Here is a 17401-nt window from a genome sequence, read left to right as displayed (position 1 = left end):
TAAAAACCAACTTCTAGAACAAATAAGAAAACAGTGTGTCTGCAAAATACAAGGCTAATATACAAAAATCAACAGTATTCTTAAGCTCCAGCAACAAAAAACTAGAAAGCAAAATTTAAACTTAGAATTCCATCCACAATGCCAAGAAACATAATATACTAGAAATAAATCTAACAAAAAGACTTCCTTGAACTCTATACTTGAGACTACCAAAACTGAGAAGAAAAGTAAAGACTAAATAAACCAATCAAGAGAAGACTCATAAGTTTAGATGGCAATTTTCCAAATTGATCTACAGATGAATGATAATTAACACAATTCTAACTAAACTTTCATGCTTTTTTAGAAATTGACAAACTGATTCTAAACTGTATATCAAACTGCAGAGGGCCTCAACTGGCCAAAGCAACTTAAAATAGTAAGTCTGAGAACTGACCTTACCTGATTTTAAGAATTACTACACAGTGTTCAAGGTGGTTTAGAATGGCCAGAAAGACAAACATATAAATCAGTGGAATGAAATAGTGAGTCCCTAAGCAGACACACACACACACATACATACATATGAACAACTGATTAAAGAAAAAAAAAGGTGCTAAAGCAACTCACTGGGGAAAAGCAAGTTTTCCACAAATGGTGCTAGAATAATTGCTTATTCAGATAGAAAAAATAAACATAAAAATTAACTTGAAATGATTCATAGACCTAAGTGTAAAACCTAAAACTAAAATTCCTAGAAGAAAACAGGAAAAAGTCTTTATAATTTATAATTTGGGGATAGACTAAGGGCTTCTTCTGGTGGCTCAAAAGGTAAAAGTGTCTGCCTGCAATGCAGGATATCTGGGTTCAATCCCTGGGTTGGGAAGATCCCCTAGAGAAGGAAATGACAACCCACTCCAGTATTCTTGCCTGGAAATTCCCATGGACGGAGGAGCCTGGTAGGCTACAGTCCATGAGGTCACAAACAGTTGGACATGACTGAATGACTTCACTTTTATTTTCAAAGGATTCTTGGGTACAAAAAAGCATGAACTATGCTAAGAGAACACACGGATATAAGTTGCACTTGATCAATATTAAAAATTTCTGCTCTTCAAAGACACCATTAAGTAAATGAAAAAAAAAAAAGCACAGACTCCAAGAAAATATTCATAAAATGTGTATCTGACAAAGGAATTATATTCAGAGTTTATGAAGAACTCTTACAACTTGATAATAAGAAGAGAAACAACCCACTTTAAAATCTGAAAATAGACTTCATCAACTAAGATATAAGTATGGCCAATAGACAAAGGTAAAGATGCTCAGTCTCATTAGGCATCAGGGATATGCAATCTAAAATTGCAATGAGATACCATTACACCCTCACTCTAACAAGCATTACAGAGGATACGAGGTAACTGAAGTTCTCCACCACAGTCAGTAGGGGTATAAGTTACTTTGCAAAACAGTCTTGGTTTTAAAGTTAAGCATACTTTAACATATGATCCATCCATTCCACTGCTAGGTTATTTTCCCAAAGAAATCCAAGTATACATCCACTCAAAGATTTCTTCACTAATATTCCCAAGCTAGAAGTAACCCAAATGTCCATTAAGGCAGGGAAACCTTTTAGAACTAACACCCAAAAAAGATGTCCTTTTCATTATAGGGGACTGGAATGCAAAAGTAGGAAGTCAAGAAACACCTGGAGTAACAGGCAACTTGGCCTTGGAGTACGGAATGAAGCAGGGCAAAGGCTAATAGAGTCTTGCCAAAAGAATGCACTGGTCATAGCAAACAGCCTCTTTCAACAACACAAGAGAAGACTCTACACATGGACATCACCAGATGGTCAACAATGAAATCAGATTGATTATATTCTTTGCAGACAAAGATGGAGAGGCTCTAAACAGTCAGCAAAAACAAGACCAGGAGCTGACTGTGGCTCAGATAATGAACTCCTTATTGCCAAAGTCAGACTTTAACTGAAGAAAGTAGGGAAAACCACTAGACCATTCAGGTATGACCTAAATCAAATCCCTGATGATTATACAGTGGAAGTGAGAAACAGATTTAAGGGACTAGATCTGATAGACAGAGTGCCTGATGAACTAAGGACAGAGGTTCATGACATTGTACAGGAGACAGGGATCAAGACCATCCCCATGCAAAAGAAATGCAAAAAAGCAAAATGGCTGTCTGAGGAGGCCTTACAAATAGCTGTGAAAAGAAGAGAAGAGAAAAGCAAAGGAGAAAAGGAAAGATATTCCCATTTGAATGCAGAGTTCCAAAGAATATCAAGGAGAGATAAGAAAGCCTTCCTTAGTGGTCAATGCAAAGAAATAGAGGAAAACAACAAAATGGGAAAGACTAGAGATCTCTTCAAGAAAATTAGAGATACCAAGGGAACATTTCATGCAAAGATGGGCTCGATAAAGGACAGAAATGAATGGTATGGACCTAACAGAAGCAGAAGACATTAAGAAGAGGTGGCAAGAATACACAGAAGAACTGTACAGAAAAGATCTTCACGACCCAGATAATCACGATGGTGTGATCACTCACCTAGAGCCAGACATCCTGGAATGTGAACTCAAGTGGGTCTTAGGAAGCATCACTACGAACAAAGCTAGTGGAGGTGATGGAATTCCAGCTGAGCTATTTCAAATCCTGAAAGATGATGCTGTGAAAGTGCTGCACTCAATATGCCAGCAAATATGGAAAACTCAGCAGTGGCCACAGGACTGGAAAAGGTCAGTTTTCATTCCAATCCCAAAGAAAGGCAATGTCAAAGAATGCTCAAACTATCGCACAATTGCACTCATCTCACACGCTAGTAAAGTAATGCTCAAAATTCTCCAATAGGTGAACCATGAACTTCCAGATGTTCAAGCTGGTTTTAGAAAAGGCAGAGGAACCAGAGATCAAATTGCCAACATCTGCTGGATAATCAAAAAAGCAAGAGAGTTCCAGAAAAACATCTATTTCTGCTTTATTGACTATGCCAAAACCTTTGACTGTGTGGATCACAATAAACTGTGGAAAATTCTGAAAGAGATGGGAATACCAGAACACCTGACCTGCCTCTTGAGAAACCTGTATGCAGGTCAGGAAGCAACAGTTAGAACTGGACATGGAACAACAGACTGGTTCCAAATAGGAAAAGGAGTATATCAAGACTGTATATTGTCACCCTGCTTATTTAACTTGAGGAACACTGGGCTGGAGGAAGCACAAGCTGGAATCAAGATTGCTGGGAGAAATATCAATAACCTCAGATAGCAGGTGACACCACCCTTATGGTAGAAAGTGAAGAGGAACTAAAAAGCCTCTTGATGAAAGTGAAAGAGGAGAGTAAAAAAGTTGGCTTAAAGCTCAACATTCAGAAAACGAAGATCATGGCATCTGGTCCCATCACTTCATGGCAAATAGATGGGGAAACAGTGGAAACAGTGTCAGACTTTATTTTTTTGGGCTCCAAAATCACTGCAGATGGTGACTGCAGCCATGAAATTAAAAGATGCTTACTCCTTGGAAGGAAAGTTATGACCAACCTAGATAGAATATTAAAAAGCAGAGACATTACTTTGTCAACAAAAGTTTGTCTAGTCAAGGCTATGGTTTTTCCAGTGGTCATGTATGGATGTGAGAGTTGGACTGTGAAGAAAGCTAAGAGCAGAAGAATTGATGCTTTTGTACTGTGGTGTTGGAAAAGACTAGAGAGTCCCTTGGATTGCAAGGGGATCCAACCAGTCCATCCTAAAAGAAATCAGTCCTGGGTGTTCATTGGAAGGACTGATGCTGAAGCTGAAACTCCAATACTTTGGTCACCTTATGAGAAGAGTTGACTCATTGGAAAAGACCCTGATGCTGGGAGGGATTGGGGGCAGGAGGAGAAGGGGATGACAGAGGATGAGATGGCTGGATGGCATCACCGACTCGATGGACATGAGTTTGGGTAAACTCTGGGAGTTGGTGGTGGACAGGGAAGCCTGGCGTGTTGTGGTTCATGGCGTTGCAAAGAGTTGGACATGACTGAGCGACTGAACTGAACTGAACTGAAACACAAAGTAAGCGACTTCCCAGGTGGCGCTAGTGGTAAAGAACCCGCCTGCCAATGCAGGAGATGTAAGAGACGTGGGTTTGATCCCTGGGTCAGGAAGATCTCCTGGAGAAGAGAGTGGCAATCCACTCCAGTACTCTTGCCTGGAGAATCCCACGGACAGAGAAGCCTAGTGGGCTATAGTCTATGGGGTCATAGAGTCGGATACTACTGAGGCGACTTCGCGTGCATACAAAAACACAGTGGTATATCCATAGTTTGGGCTGCTGCTGCTGCTGCTAAGTCACTTCAGTTGTGTCCGACTCTGTGTGATCCCATAGACGGCAGCCCACCAGGCTCCCCTGTCCCTGGGATTCTCCAGGTAAGAACACTGGAGTGGGTTGCCATTTCCTTCTCCAATGTGTGAAAGTGAAAAGTGAAAGTGAAGTCGCTCAGTCGTGTCTGACTCTTATCAACGCCATGGACCACAGCCTACCAGGCTCCTCCATCCATGGGATTTTCCAGGCAAGAGTACTGGAGTGAAGTGCCATCGCCTTCTCCGATAGTTTGGGCTACTATTTATAAATAAAAAGGAGTGACCTCTTGATATACACAACTACATAGAACAATCTCAAAATAATTATACTGATGGAGAGAAGTATGACCCAAAAAGTACTAATGAATGATTCAATTCATTAGTTGTGGATCACAAAGGGGCACAACAAAATTTCTAAAGGAATAACAATGTTTGGTGTTTTATATTCTGGTTTCACGGATATGTCCATATGTCAAAATTCACCAAATTGTACACTTTAAGCATCTGCAATTAATCGTTAAGTCAATATACCTCAATAAGGTAGTATTTTAAAGGTTCTCAAATATAATTCTCCTTCCAGTTCATAAAAGAACATATTTCAAAAGATCAGGACTCTTCTTCAGTCATTTATAGAGAAAGTAAAAATAGTGTGATACCGAAATAATTTATTTAGTTTAATAACATAGCACAGTTAATACTGGTGAGAAAAGAGTAGGTGTGTATGCATGTGAAAACATACCATTTCCAAAAGAAGTAGTTCTTCTCTTTCTTTCTCTTGATCCAACAAATCTTTCTCATAAAACTTTTTCTGAAACTAAGTTTAAAGTTTAAAATGAAATTGTGAAACAGTAATGATGAGTCTCTGCCAATTTTTAAAGATTCCTTTCCACATAAGGTAAAGGGAGTATACTTACAGCATCCATGGACATTTCCATTCTGTCCAACTCTAACACGGTCTGTAAAGAAAATGTTTTAAAATAATTCAATAGCAATTAAATCAACTATTCATTTCTCAAAAAGACTCCTTTTCTAGAGAGAGGTTCAAAGAAGAGATTCCTCCACTATGTGAAAGGCTAAAGTAAAAAACCTCTAAAGTTCTTCCTAACTCTGTGCTGATTTTTAATCAGCCACTATACATTAATACCAAGACTTCCCTGGTGGCTCAGATGGTAAAGCGTCTGCCTACAATGCAAGAGACCCGGCTTCAATCCCTGGGTTGGGAAGATCCCCTGGAGAAGGAAATGGCAACCCACTCCAGTACTCTTGCCTGGAAAATCTCATGGATGGAGGAGCCTGGTAGGCTACAGTCCATGGGGCCGCAGAGTCAGACACGACTGAGCGATTCACTTCACTTCATACAGTAATACCAGGATCAATTTGAACTTTAAAAGTTTTTAACCTTAAGAAAAGCAGATCTAGAGGATTCTTTTAAATACTAAATACATGCAATTTAACTAATTTCTAATAACTCCCTGTGCCACTCTTTCCTGAATGTTCAGAAATATAATTTTTGAAATTAAAAAAATCTTTTAGCTAAATACATAAGAAGCTGGCTATCATTTGGTTTAATATTCTTGGTTCCTTTCCACAGAAACTTTTGATCCTTATGGCATTTTAATGAATAGAAAAAATTTTGCTCTAAAAGCATTCTCTTAATTTATGTCTTTCAGAATACACTGTCTGAAATAAATTATTTCAATCAAACACTGGCCCATCTAATCCAGGGTTCTATCTCTGACAGAAGACAGTACTTCTTTACAGGAATAACTCTGATGGTCAAGTACAAGTACATTTATTCATATGCCCAAAGTTATCGATTGCAAAGATAGTATTTATTTGGTTTTATTTTTATGCTGAAATTTAAGAAAATGTTATAATTCATGCCATGAAATATCCCTTTTAAATGAAATTACTTTTCATCTTAATAAACTAAGCTATTTCATTTTTATCGCAAGGCTTTAAATAGCTTCTTGAGGGCTTCCCACACCAATACGTCAGTTTGATAAACATTACAGTACAGAATTTTTATGAGATAGAATGACTTCCTCATGTGCAATGTTCTTAAAATAAGAACTGTACTCCTGAATAATCCATTCAGTAATCTATCTATTTAATTATAGCATTTTGCCCTATTTAACGGGGTCAGCTTGAGTTATCTCTTCAGTTTATAAATACTCTCAAAAAAGTAACTAACTGGAACTTCCCTGGTAGGGTAGGGGTTAAAAATCCACCTTTGGATGCAGAGGACACAAGTTCAATCTCTGGTCAGGAAACTAAGATCCCACATGCTGCTGGGCAACTAAGCCCACACTCCACAAGGGAGATCTTACATGGGGCAACTAAGACCGATGCAGCCAAATTAACTATTTTAAAAAGTAACTGTTTCATGTTTACTATTTTGAAAGTTAACACCATCTCCTATACTTCTGTAATTAAATGGTAAAGACAGAAATATCTGGTAGAAACAAAAGTATGTATATCTATGTTTTTAGATTTAGATGCAAGTCCAAATTCTGAGTATTTCTGATTATTTCAGTTAATGAAAGGAAAATTTACATTTCAGTAAAATAAAATTATACTCATTAATACTAAGTTATCAAATCACTTTTTTAAAAAGCTTCTTATGCAACATCGCAAGGATCCCTAGAAAAAAGAAAAAAAAAAATCAAAGTATTCTCTTTTTTCTCCCCTCATCATTGACACCAAGTTGTTTATGACATTAATAAATTCATTCCTCTCAACTACAGATAAAGGCTCAAAAACTATGTATCGTGAATTTCACATTCAGATTCATAGAAATAACGACTTGACTTAATCTCATAAAAACATTAGTTAAATGTTTGGCGAAAGAGGTTTTGAAGACTAAAGCATTTTCAAGTTTGACTTCACTAACCCAAATGTTTACTGTTTCAGTGTTAAACCCTGCCAAACAATCCATATAAGATCATAGGCTTAAAAAAAACTAACAAAAAAGCCATAAAACACAATGTTACATAATTGAAAAGGGGTAAGGGGTCTCTATTCCAGCCCTAGAGCTGCCACTTACTAATAAGATCCTAAGGTGATACCTAACATTTCCAGGTCCAGAGGTTCTGCAAAGTCAAACAGATCACTGAAGGCCCTTCGAACCCTTTCATGGCTAAGTTTCTAGCTAGCTGGCTATGCTGGGTCTCAGTTGTGGCCTGTGGGTATTTCCCTGACAGGGAATGAACCCAGGCCCCTGCATTGGGAGCGTGGGTTCTTGGCCACTGGACCACCAGGGAAGTCCCAGGGCTAAGTTTCTATCAAACGTGACTTTACCAACAAAGTCTTACCAATTATAATCACTTATAAGTAGTCTGGTGAGTGAAACATCCATGACTAGCTTTAAAGTATTTATAGAGTACCTATAATGCAAGCTCTCTCATAGAGCTTGTATTACCAATAATAAAAGCTTCATGCTTCAGGGCCCGCTGTGCTTAGTCACTCAGTCCTGTCTGACTCTTTCCGATCCCATGGACTACAGCCCACCAGGCTCCTCTGTCCATGGGGATTCTCCAGGCAAGAATACTGGAATGGGTTGACATGCCCTTCTCCAGGGGATCTTCCCAAGCCAAGGATCGAACCCAGGTCTCCCACATTGCAGGCGGATTCTTTATCAGCTGAGTCACCAGATAAGTGCTTTCTAGAAGGAACTTCCCTCTCCAGTTAGAGCACACATCCACCAAATCCTACTACTCTAGCAATGATTTAAATATTTTAACATACTACTGTTAGCCCATCAAGTTCCCATCAAGAATAGTGAAGCTATGATTAAGACCATCTTAACCCAAGAAAGACAAGTGCCATGGCAAGAGGGATACTTACTCTTTTTACAATAGCCAGAACATCTTTATCTTTTTCTTGACAGAGGAGTTTTCTCACACACATTTCCAACTGCTGAAGTAGATGCTTATCTGCAGGAATCTTCAGAGTAGATTTCACTTTGGGCAACAAGTAGCAAAGTTTCATTCTATAAAAAATTAAAAAGCATTAGCCTGTGAGTGAATTTAATAACCTGGAATAATAGTAACATGAATTTGAAAGAAAATTCAAGCTTTAGCTAGCTTGAGAGTTTAAATATATATGGAGGGCCCATGATGAGTCAAGCATTCATTATTCTGGGTGCTGAGATATGGCAGTGAATAAAATCAACACAATTCTCTGCTCTCTCACAGAGCTTTCATTCTAGTCCACAGGTAGGGAGTGAGGATAAACAAATGAATAAGTGTTAGTCACTCAGTCGTGGTTGACTCTCTGAGACCCCACCGACTGTAGCCTGTCAGGCTCCTCTACCCATGGGATTTTCCAGGCAAGAATAATGAAGTGGGTTGTCATTTCCTTCTCCAATGAATGAGTAAAATGTCCATCAAACAGTGGTAAGTGCTGCAGAAAAAAAATAAAGCAAGGAAAGAAGGTGAAGGAGTACCAGAGGGGGGTTTACAAGTTTCAAACAGGTGGTCAGAGAGGGTTTCTGTCAAGCTTTCACTGAAAAAAATGACATTTAAGCAAAGACTTACAATAAATTGGGGACTAACCCATGTGAATACCTAGAGGAGAATGTTTTAGTAAGAGCAAATGCCCTATCAGGGGAGCTTGCCTTAGGAGTTGCCCCAAATTAACAAATTGGCCCAAACTGGCTAGAGTGGTGAGAACAGAGCAAAAACAAATTTAGCTAGAGGCCTCGGTGAGGAAACAGGAGGTCAGATCACCCAGGGCCTTGCGACTACAGATTGGAAACTGGTTTTATTTTGAAAGAAATGAGAAGCCATGGAGGGTTCTGCACAGTGGGGTAAAAAGATTCAACTTAACATTTGGGAAGTATCATCTGGTTACTGTGTTGAGATTAGACTGTAGGTGGACAAGGACAGAAGGGATAGGATAGGGGAGGCTCTTTCAGTAATCCAGGCCAGAATCCAGTAATTCAGTAATCCAGTAAGGTGATGGTGGCCCCACCATCACACTGGTTCTTGAACCAGAGAAGCAGCAGTGAGAAGTGGGAAGTGGCTTGCTTCTGAATATTTTATACAAGCAGCAGGATGTGCTGAGGGCCTGGAGGTGGAATGACAGAAAGGAGGTCAAGGCTCTGACCCGAGCAAGTGGCAAAACAAAATGGTTATTTACTGAGATTGAGAAGACGGCAGAAAGAGCAAGTGTGGATGAGGAAGGTGGGGCTTAACTGGACAGATTAACTCTGAGAAGCCTGTTAGATAGTTGATGGAAATACAGTGAGCAGTTGGCTTGATGAGTCTTCTGTCCAGGGTGGATGCCCATGCTGGAGATGTGCCATCAGGAATCTTCAGAACATAGATGCTACATGACCCAGGAGCCCGGAGAATTACCCAGGCAGCAAGTGCAGGTTGAGAAGGAGAGATAAAAGGAGAGTTTCTATGGCACCACCATGGTCCAGATGGGCTGATAAGGAACCAGTAAGCAAACTGAAGAACTCCAGAGAGGTAAGAAGAAATCCAGGAGAGTACCAAAAAAAAAAAACAAACAAACAAAAAAAACACCTACCAACCAAACAAACAGAAAAACTTCCTAGGAAAAGGTGGTACAGGAAATGTTCTATTTACTAAGCTAAGATTCTATTTGCCAGGGCTGTTGTCTAATTTGTGGCTGCTGTATTCATTCATTCATTTGTCTCAGCACTCTCCAGATACTGGTTTTTTTATTTCTATGCCAAAGCTTGAGACAACTAAATCCCACTCCTGGAGTTCTCAGGACCCTTTCTCAGCTGAGCTTCAGTCGAGGACTCCTCATATACAAGAAAGTTTGCTTTTTATTTAACCAAAAAGGCAAAAGACGTTTCTTCTCCAGAATTTTCATCTCTGTACATAGCAATAATAGTCTCAAACTTATTCAGGACTCACCACAGATACTGCTAAGCATGGTGGTGATGCTTTCTTCAGTTAAGAGGTCCCAATTACCCCAAAGAGAATTGTTTTCATTTCTGGCAGCTGAAGAGAAGGCTCCTCTGAATACCAATAGTCTTTTTCTAGCCTTGATATTGTCCAGACTCAGTGAATTTAAATTTTAAACATTCACTTAAGGAAAAACAGAAACAATCAGCAGTCCACGCACACTTCATTCTTTATAACCCAAGGCACATCTAGAAAACCTACATTCAACAGAAGCTTCCCAAGCCTTAGCAATTATTTATCTCGATGAGAATCCTGAGCCCAGGAGATTATGAAGATTTCAAAATTAAGGACCACACTTTTAAGGTAAGCTAAATTATGCATGTACACTATCTCAGGTATTTATTCCTCAGAACACCCACACAAATTAAGCACCAAGGAAGCTGAGGCACAGAGAGGTTCTGTAAGTTGCCCAGACACGCAGCTGGTGTAGAGGTCAGGGAGTGTGGCTCCAGCCACTCTCCTCCTAACCTGCACGACCCTGCCACTCTTGCCTGTGGCGGCTCCCATTCTATCCGCCCATCTCTACAGAGCTGGGTGAAGGCTTTTGCATCCAAGAGTACGTGGTGTTACTGGACCCATTTTCTTGGCTGACAGCTGCCCAGGCAGGAGAGTCAGAACCAAGACACATGGCTATATGATGATCTCTTACTCAACAAAACCACCAGGACTCACAGAGCAATATTCATCTTCATTTGGTTTTTGAATTGATAGGTTGCTTTCTCTTAGAGTCAATGCTATGCTGCTAGTCACACTGACTTGAGTAGAGATGATTTCATTCCCTTTCAAATAATTTTTGAAATTCCCTTTCAAAAAATTTTGCTAGTCACACTGACTTGAGTAGAGATGATTTCATTCCCTTTCAAATAATTTTTGAAATTTCCTTTCAAGAAATTTTGTCTGATAAGGGATAATTCATCACATTGGAAGCTGCTTTTCTAGAATCACACCTTCAATTTGCAAAAGGTTTACAATGTGGTTGGATCCATTAGCTATTTACCAAGAGATAAATTCTAAAGCTGAGCATTGAAAAATTGATGCTTTTGAACTGTGGTGCTGGAGAAGACTCCTGAGAGTCACTTGAACTGCAAGGAGATCCAACCAGTCCATCCTGAAGGAGATCAGTCCTGGGTGTTCATTGGAAGGACTGATGCTGAAGCTGAAACTCCAATACTTTGGCCACCTCATGCGAAGAGTTGACTCATTGGAAAAGACCCTGATGCTTGGAGGGATTGGGGGCAGGAGGAGAAGGGGACGACAGAGGATGAGATGGCTGGATGGCATCACCAACTTGATGGACATGAGTTTGAGTAAACTCCGGGAGTTGGTGATGGACAGGGAGGCCTGGCGGGCTGCGATTCATGGGGTTGCAAAGAGTCGGACACGACTGAGCGACTGAACTGAAATTCTAAAGAACTGTCACCAGGGTCTTTCAATCTACTTAAAATCACTTTAATTTAAATCTCAAGTCAAGAAAACCTTAGCTCTCGTTTATACAGCACAGGGAAGATGCACAAAATACTAAAGCCAATATTGTATGTTTTCTGTATTTTCTCTACAAAACAAAACCAATATCTAGATTTGTTCCTCCTAAATAATGCTCATAACATTCTCAGGCTGAACTCTTCAACATTTTTTGACAAATCTTCTTGGTATATTTCTTTCTCAACATCCATGCTATTAGACTGTGCTTACTGCCTGGCCAATTCTTCCTGTTAAAAAATATTAAATGATTACATGTTGCCTACAATGCACATCAGTTGTTTATAAAAGATGCACATATGTCACACAGCATGAAACGAGCATGAAGCGTGGCTGGCATGTGAATACTCAGCAGGGAGCTTTGTAGTCCTGTTCAGGAAGTCTTGACTCTGACTGTGTCTCCTACGAATGTGAGTTCCTCAAACACAGAACACCGACATAGAGCACAAACACAGAAACCTCAAGGCTGACAGTTTAAAAGTCTCTTTAAATCAGTATGCAATGTACAAATAACTCAAAACACTGAGTGTGTGTGTTTAATGCCACTGAATTGTACAAAATGGTTAAAATGGTAAATTTTATGCTATGTATGTTTTACCACTACTTTAAAAAAGTAATATGCTTATTTGGGGAGGAAAAAAAGCAAAATACAATTTATTCATTTTTTTCAATTTCCAAGCAAGCCATTTTAAGGCCTGTTTCATTTAACTTCACAGTTAATTAATCAAATCCACTTACCATTTACGGGATTTCAAAACTGTGAGAGAGCTGAACAAAGGAAAAAGAAAAGAAAAAGACTTGGAAACAGCCCTGCTTCGCTGAATAAATGGGCTTATGAAAATGGACAGATCTTCTCCAAGCCAACTTTGAACCATTTTTTTCTCTAGGCTTAAAAGATAGATAAGTTAATCATATCTACTCAATCTTCTCCTGATGTCAGTGTGTGTATTCATGTGGCTGGAGAAGCCTGCCAGTCTGGCTGTGATTACAGCTGTCAACCCTATAAACTAAAGGCCTGAGACAGTGTTAAAAGATCACACTTTCAAGTCCTACTGAGGCTCAGTTAAGACTACCAAGAATCTCAAAACGAGTACAAGTTCTTGATTATTTTCAAGACCAAGAAAACACTTCTGAATATTCATTACAGTAGATACATTAAAAAAACACAATTTTTTCAAATATATTCTTGGATTAGTACCATACCTTACATTTGCTACTGGATCATGTGTCAGTTCAATAGCAGGTAGAAAGAAATATTTACAGAAAAATGATTTGGAAAAGATCTCTATAATAAATTCACAGGTATCCAAAAATCGGAGTCTGTTCCAATAACTTTTTCCTTGGCCCAGTTCTAGAAACAACAACAAAAAGTTTTGCGTTTTAATTTTTCCTACATAAAATTTCCTGTGGAAAAAAATGACAAAGCCCATGACAGTTTGCTTAGCAAAAACAAGAGATAAGGGGAAAAAATCATATTATATACCCCTGAATTAATGAAAGCATAAAAAACAGAAACAAGTTTATTAAATATTACATTCAATTCCATAAGTGAAAGTCAAGTTGCTCAGTCATGTCCGACTCTTTGCAACCCCATGGACTGTAGCCTACCAGGCTCCTCCATCCACGGGATTTTCCAGGCAAGAGTACTGGAGTGGGTCGCCATTTCCTTCTCCAGAGGATATTCCCGACCCAGGAATCGAACCTGGGTCTCTCGCATTGTAGGCAGACGTTTTACCGTCTGAGCCATAAGCATTTATTAAATATTAAAGGAACATATCTACTATTTTTTGATTACCCTCTGTGTGCCAAGTACTGATACATATTATCACATTAAATCCTGAAAGCCCAACAGGATGGGCATATATTTCTTCCTCCTAAACAATAAGGGTGCCGAGAGTCATAGAGGTTAAAGGAACAGAGCTAGGATTCAAATGCAGGTCTGTATAACTTCAAAATCTTTTGACCAACGAAGTTAACTGCTGTCTTCCTCTTGTTTTCTTAAAATGCTTTGAAATAAAATCATACATAAACGGAATTATCACTAAAAATAATTCAGGTCAATATTTAAAGGATAATTCTTTTCTCCCTCATTACACATATGTTCAAAAGCAAAATTCTTAATGTTTAAAAACAAATATAATCTCCATTCAAAATAAAACATTCTGAAGGTCAGGTCCTACCACTAAAAACTGAAAATTGAATTAAAATACAGTAAAAAAAAAAAAAAGAAAGAAAGAAACATTAAAATATATTGAGCAAAATTTTTCTTAAACAGAATTTTATGTGCTCTAATTTTTTTTTTTTAAAGTGGTGATCCATACTTAAAATGGTAAACTATAATAACCAGAAAATCCCATTACCTGACTATGCTGGATAATAAATAGTTTAATAAAAGCATTAAGGCACTATGGTCAAAGTAAGTACACAATAATTAACAAATTCACTGAGTATATATAGGTGTCTATCACTACTTCAAGAATTAATTCTTTAACAAAAGGTTTTGTCTTGATTTTAGCCCACAGCAAATTAAAATAAATTTGCCTTTGTTAACTGACAATTTTTAAAGACATTATAAACCTCCTCGGCTCATTAGATTCACATTTGAGTGTACTATCAAGTCTATTCAAGAGAACAAAACCCACATTCTGTAATATTTAATATAGGAACACAAAACAAATTAGTAGATTCATGGATAGCCTACTTGTATTTTATTTTCAAATTGTATTCATCGGAATAGAAACTGAGCTTTCAATGATAAGTATACGTATTTTAACTTCTCAAGTGTAAAAATTCATTAAAGGTAGCCTGGAGTAGCTGAATTTTTCATTCATCAAAGATCTGATCCTATAAAAAATTTCTAAAATAAACAAAAAGAAATTAGCCTATAAAGCTCAAATAGAAATATTTAGCAATATTGGCCTAATTATTCATAGCAATATGATAATATAAGCCAGATCTAACTAAGGCCAACCAGTTTATTTACTTTCTGTTCTCCGAATGAGAGAGAGTGATTACTTACGTTCGATTAATTTTTGAATGACCTCATGTCTCTGTTCCTGTTTACGATTATAACGTAGAAAAATGCATAGAGTTCGTGAAGCCGCCTTTTGGACAGGTAAGACGTTCTTAAAGAAATAAGAAAGACAATTAAACAAGTCTAATGGTATACACTCTAAATAATTTGACCCTACACATCAATTTTAAGTTATCGACTAAAAGTAAAAGCAGTGCTGTCTGCCTCTGAAATCAGTGTGGAAGTGTCTTCATAATTTAATGTTATCAGTCAGGCAAATCAACTCATCTATCACACTGCAAAAGTTCAAGTAATTTGGCAGACTCACTTCCAAATCATCCAGATTTGATTTATATTTGACTCACATCTCCTTGCCACCTCATCTTAAGTGATATTCTCCCCAAATACACCTCAGCCATTTCTAGACCATGTTACTCATTTATTCAACAAACATTTGCTAGTACACACTCTGTGTCAAGTACCTCGCCAAAAATGTGCCACTTCTCAAATCCAGAGATCCTATGACCAGGTATACATCAGATTCCTCTCTCTTAGATCTGCCTCCTCTCCACCTCAATACTATTCCTTAAGATCCCTGGTCCATGACACAGATAAAGTTTAGAATCCAAGGGACACATGCCAATTATTCTTACTAGTGTTTTAAACTCTTTGATCCTTTGGATTTGTGTCACATCAACTGGGCAGAACCTTAATTCTAAGTAAATTCAACCATCCATCTTTACTATGGCTTCAAACTATGCATTAAAGAAAAATCTCTCAAGCAGGTATACTGTATCCAGTATAAATTCACATTCACTATCTTGACTTACATATATTTATATATTATAACATTCAGTTCTTGAAGATTCAGACTATCATGATAGGGATGCTTGAAATTCAAGTAAAAAAAATATACATTGCTCAGAGAATATGGCCTATTACCTCCTCTCATATTTTATACAAGCTATTACCATTCTATCTAGTACCATTTCGTGCAGCGTTTTTAACCTGTTGGAGGTAAAAAGGAATATTCACCATAAATTAGAACAGAAAATTTAAGAAATGTACAAAACAGAAACATCAGTGGAATTAAGGAAAATGAATGTTAGCTAAATGAACTTAAATAAAAGGATGTTACTCTTTTCTTTCATTTTGTATATACTAATAGAATTCCAAATGCATAAACACTAATTATTTGAAACAGAAATAATATAAAATATGTATATTTTATACCTCACAGTATAAGGTAATATCTTTGGGGCAAGAAATCGAAGACAAAGGTAATTATATCGAAACAAACAAAAGTCAGTTTAAAGAAACTGCGACCACCTGAGCATGTGAATAATGACTGAAATCGATTAACACATTGTTCAGTATAAAAGATGAGTCTAAATGAAAGGATAAAAACAAAAACAAAATTCATTCATTATCACTGGGTTAACTCTGAAAATTGGTAGAGGGAAATAAATAAGCATTTATCCTCTCTTTACATTAGGAAATATATTTTAGGGAAAATAAAAAAAGCATTAATCCTAAGAAGAATGCCATCAACAATGTAGAAGAAAAGAGAATTTTAAAAGCCACTCTTTTGTAAGTTCTAATGAAATAACTGATTCAGGCAAGGATCATCAGTGGCTGCTAAAACTGAAGGGTAAAAGGTTACTGGGAAACTGGGTATTAAGTGTTGAAGTGTCAGCTTTAGATTATGACACAGATCACAAGGGAGTCCCTGCTTGCACAAGCACTCCGAGCTCATTTACAAAGGGACAGACGTCCAGACGCGACACAGCGTAAAACACACATCAGCGCTGATGAAGGATTCTTGCCAAAAACATTTGATCTAAGCCTCAGCCCTTATCAAACCTCCAGCTTAAAACAAATATGGAGAAGAGATAAACAAGTAAATCCATGAAGACTTCTACAGGACAACTGACTAAGTCTCTTCCACAATTCAATGTCATGAAAAAGTGGGGGGAGGGAAAAGAGGGAATCTGTTCTGGATTAAAAGCAAATTTAGAAATGTAACCACCTGAGGCTATGTATAGATCTTACTTGGATCCTATATGGAATAAAACAACTATCACACCCATTTGGGGGATAATTGGTAAACTTTGATATGAATTTTAAATGATATTAAAGATATTTGTTCATTTTGTCAAATGTAATAATGGTAACATGATTATATAGGACAATGTCCTTTTCTAGAGATGAATACTGAAATGTTTAGAGAGAAAATATGACATCTATAATTTAAACTTTTTAGCACAATGAAATGGAAAAGGCAAATATGGCAAAATGTTAACAACTGTTAAATCAGGGTGATGGGTATGTGAGAGTTCATTGTAGTATTTCCTCTGCCTTCATGCATCTTTAAATTTTTTCCATCACAGAAGTAGGAAAAAAAGTTAGTTGATGTCATTCCTTTACTCCAAAACCTTCCAAAGCCTTCCCCTGCATAACAGAATATAATCTCTGTTCTATATCACGGCTTTCGAGCGCCTGTGTGCTGTGGGCCCAAAGACCTCTCCACGCTCATCTCTAAACCGCCACACTGGCTTCCTTGCTGACTCTCATAAAACCACGCACACCCTGAATCACATCTTTGCATTTACTCTTCCCTCTGTCGG

General features: G+C 37.9%; 1 protein-coding gene across 4 annotated transcripts in view; it reads right to left on the bottom strand.

Annotated features, from left to right (window-relative positions):
• PPP4R4 (protein phosphatase 4 regulatory subunit 4) overlaps positions 1-17401 on the bottom strand; it is a 100678-nt gene that overhangs the window by 15109 nt on the left and 68168 nt on the right. For all 4 annotated transcript variants that reach the window (XM_043922081.1, XM_043922082.1, XM_043922083.1 and 1 more), the window contains 5 exons: positions 14781-14886; positions 12965-13112; positions 8187-8331; positions 5255-5296; positions 5080-5154 (listed from right to left, as the gene is read on the bottom strand). In XM_043922081.1, coding sequence (XP_043778016.1) covers positions 5080-5154; positions 5255-5296; positions 8187-8331; positions 12965-13112; positions 14781-14886 — 516 coding nt within the window. The remainder of the gene's footprint in view (positions 1-5079; positions 5155-5254; positions 5297-8186; positions 8332-12964; positions 13113-14780; positions 14887-17401) is intronic.

Source organism: Cervus elaphus, chromosome 13, assembly GCF_910594005.1.
Source record: "Cervus elaphus chromosome 13, mCerEla1.1, whole genome shotgun sequence".
Lineage (NCBI taxonomy): Eukaryota > Metazoa > Chordata > Mammalia > Artiodactyla > Cervidae > Cervus > Cervus elaphus.
The sequence above is the reverse complement of the archived record's forward strand: the minus strand, read 5'-3'. Positions and strand labels throughout refer to the sequence as shown.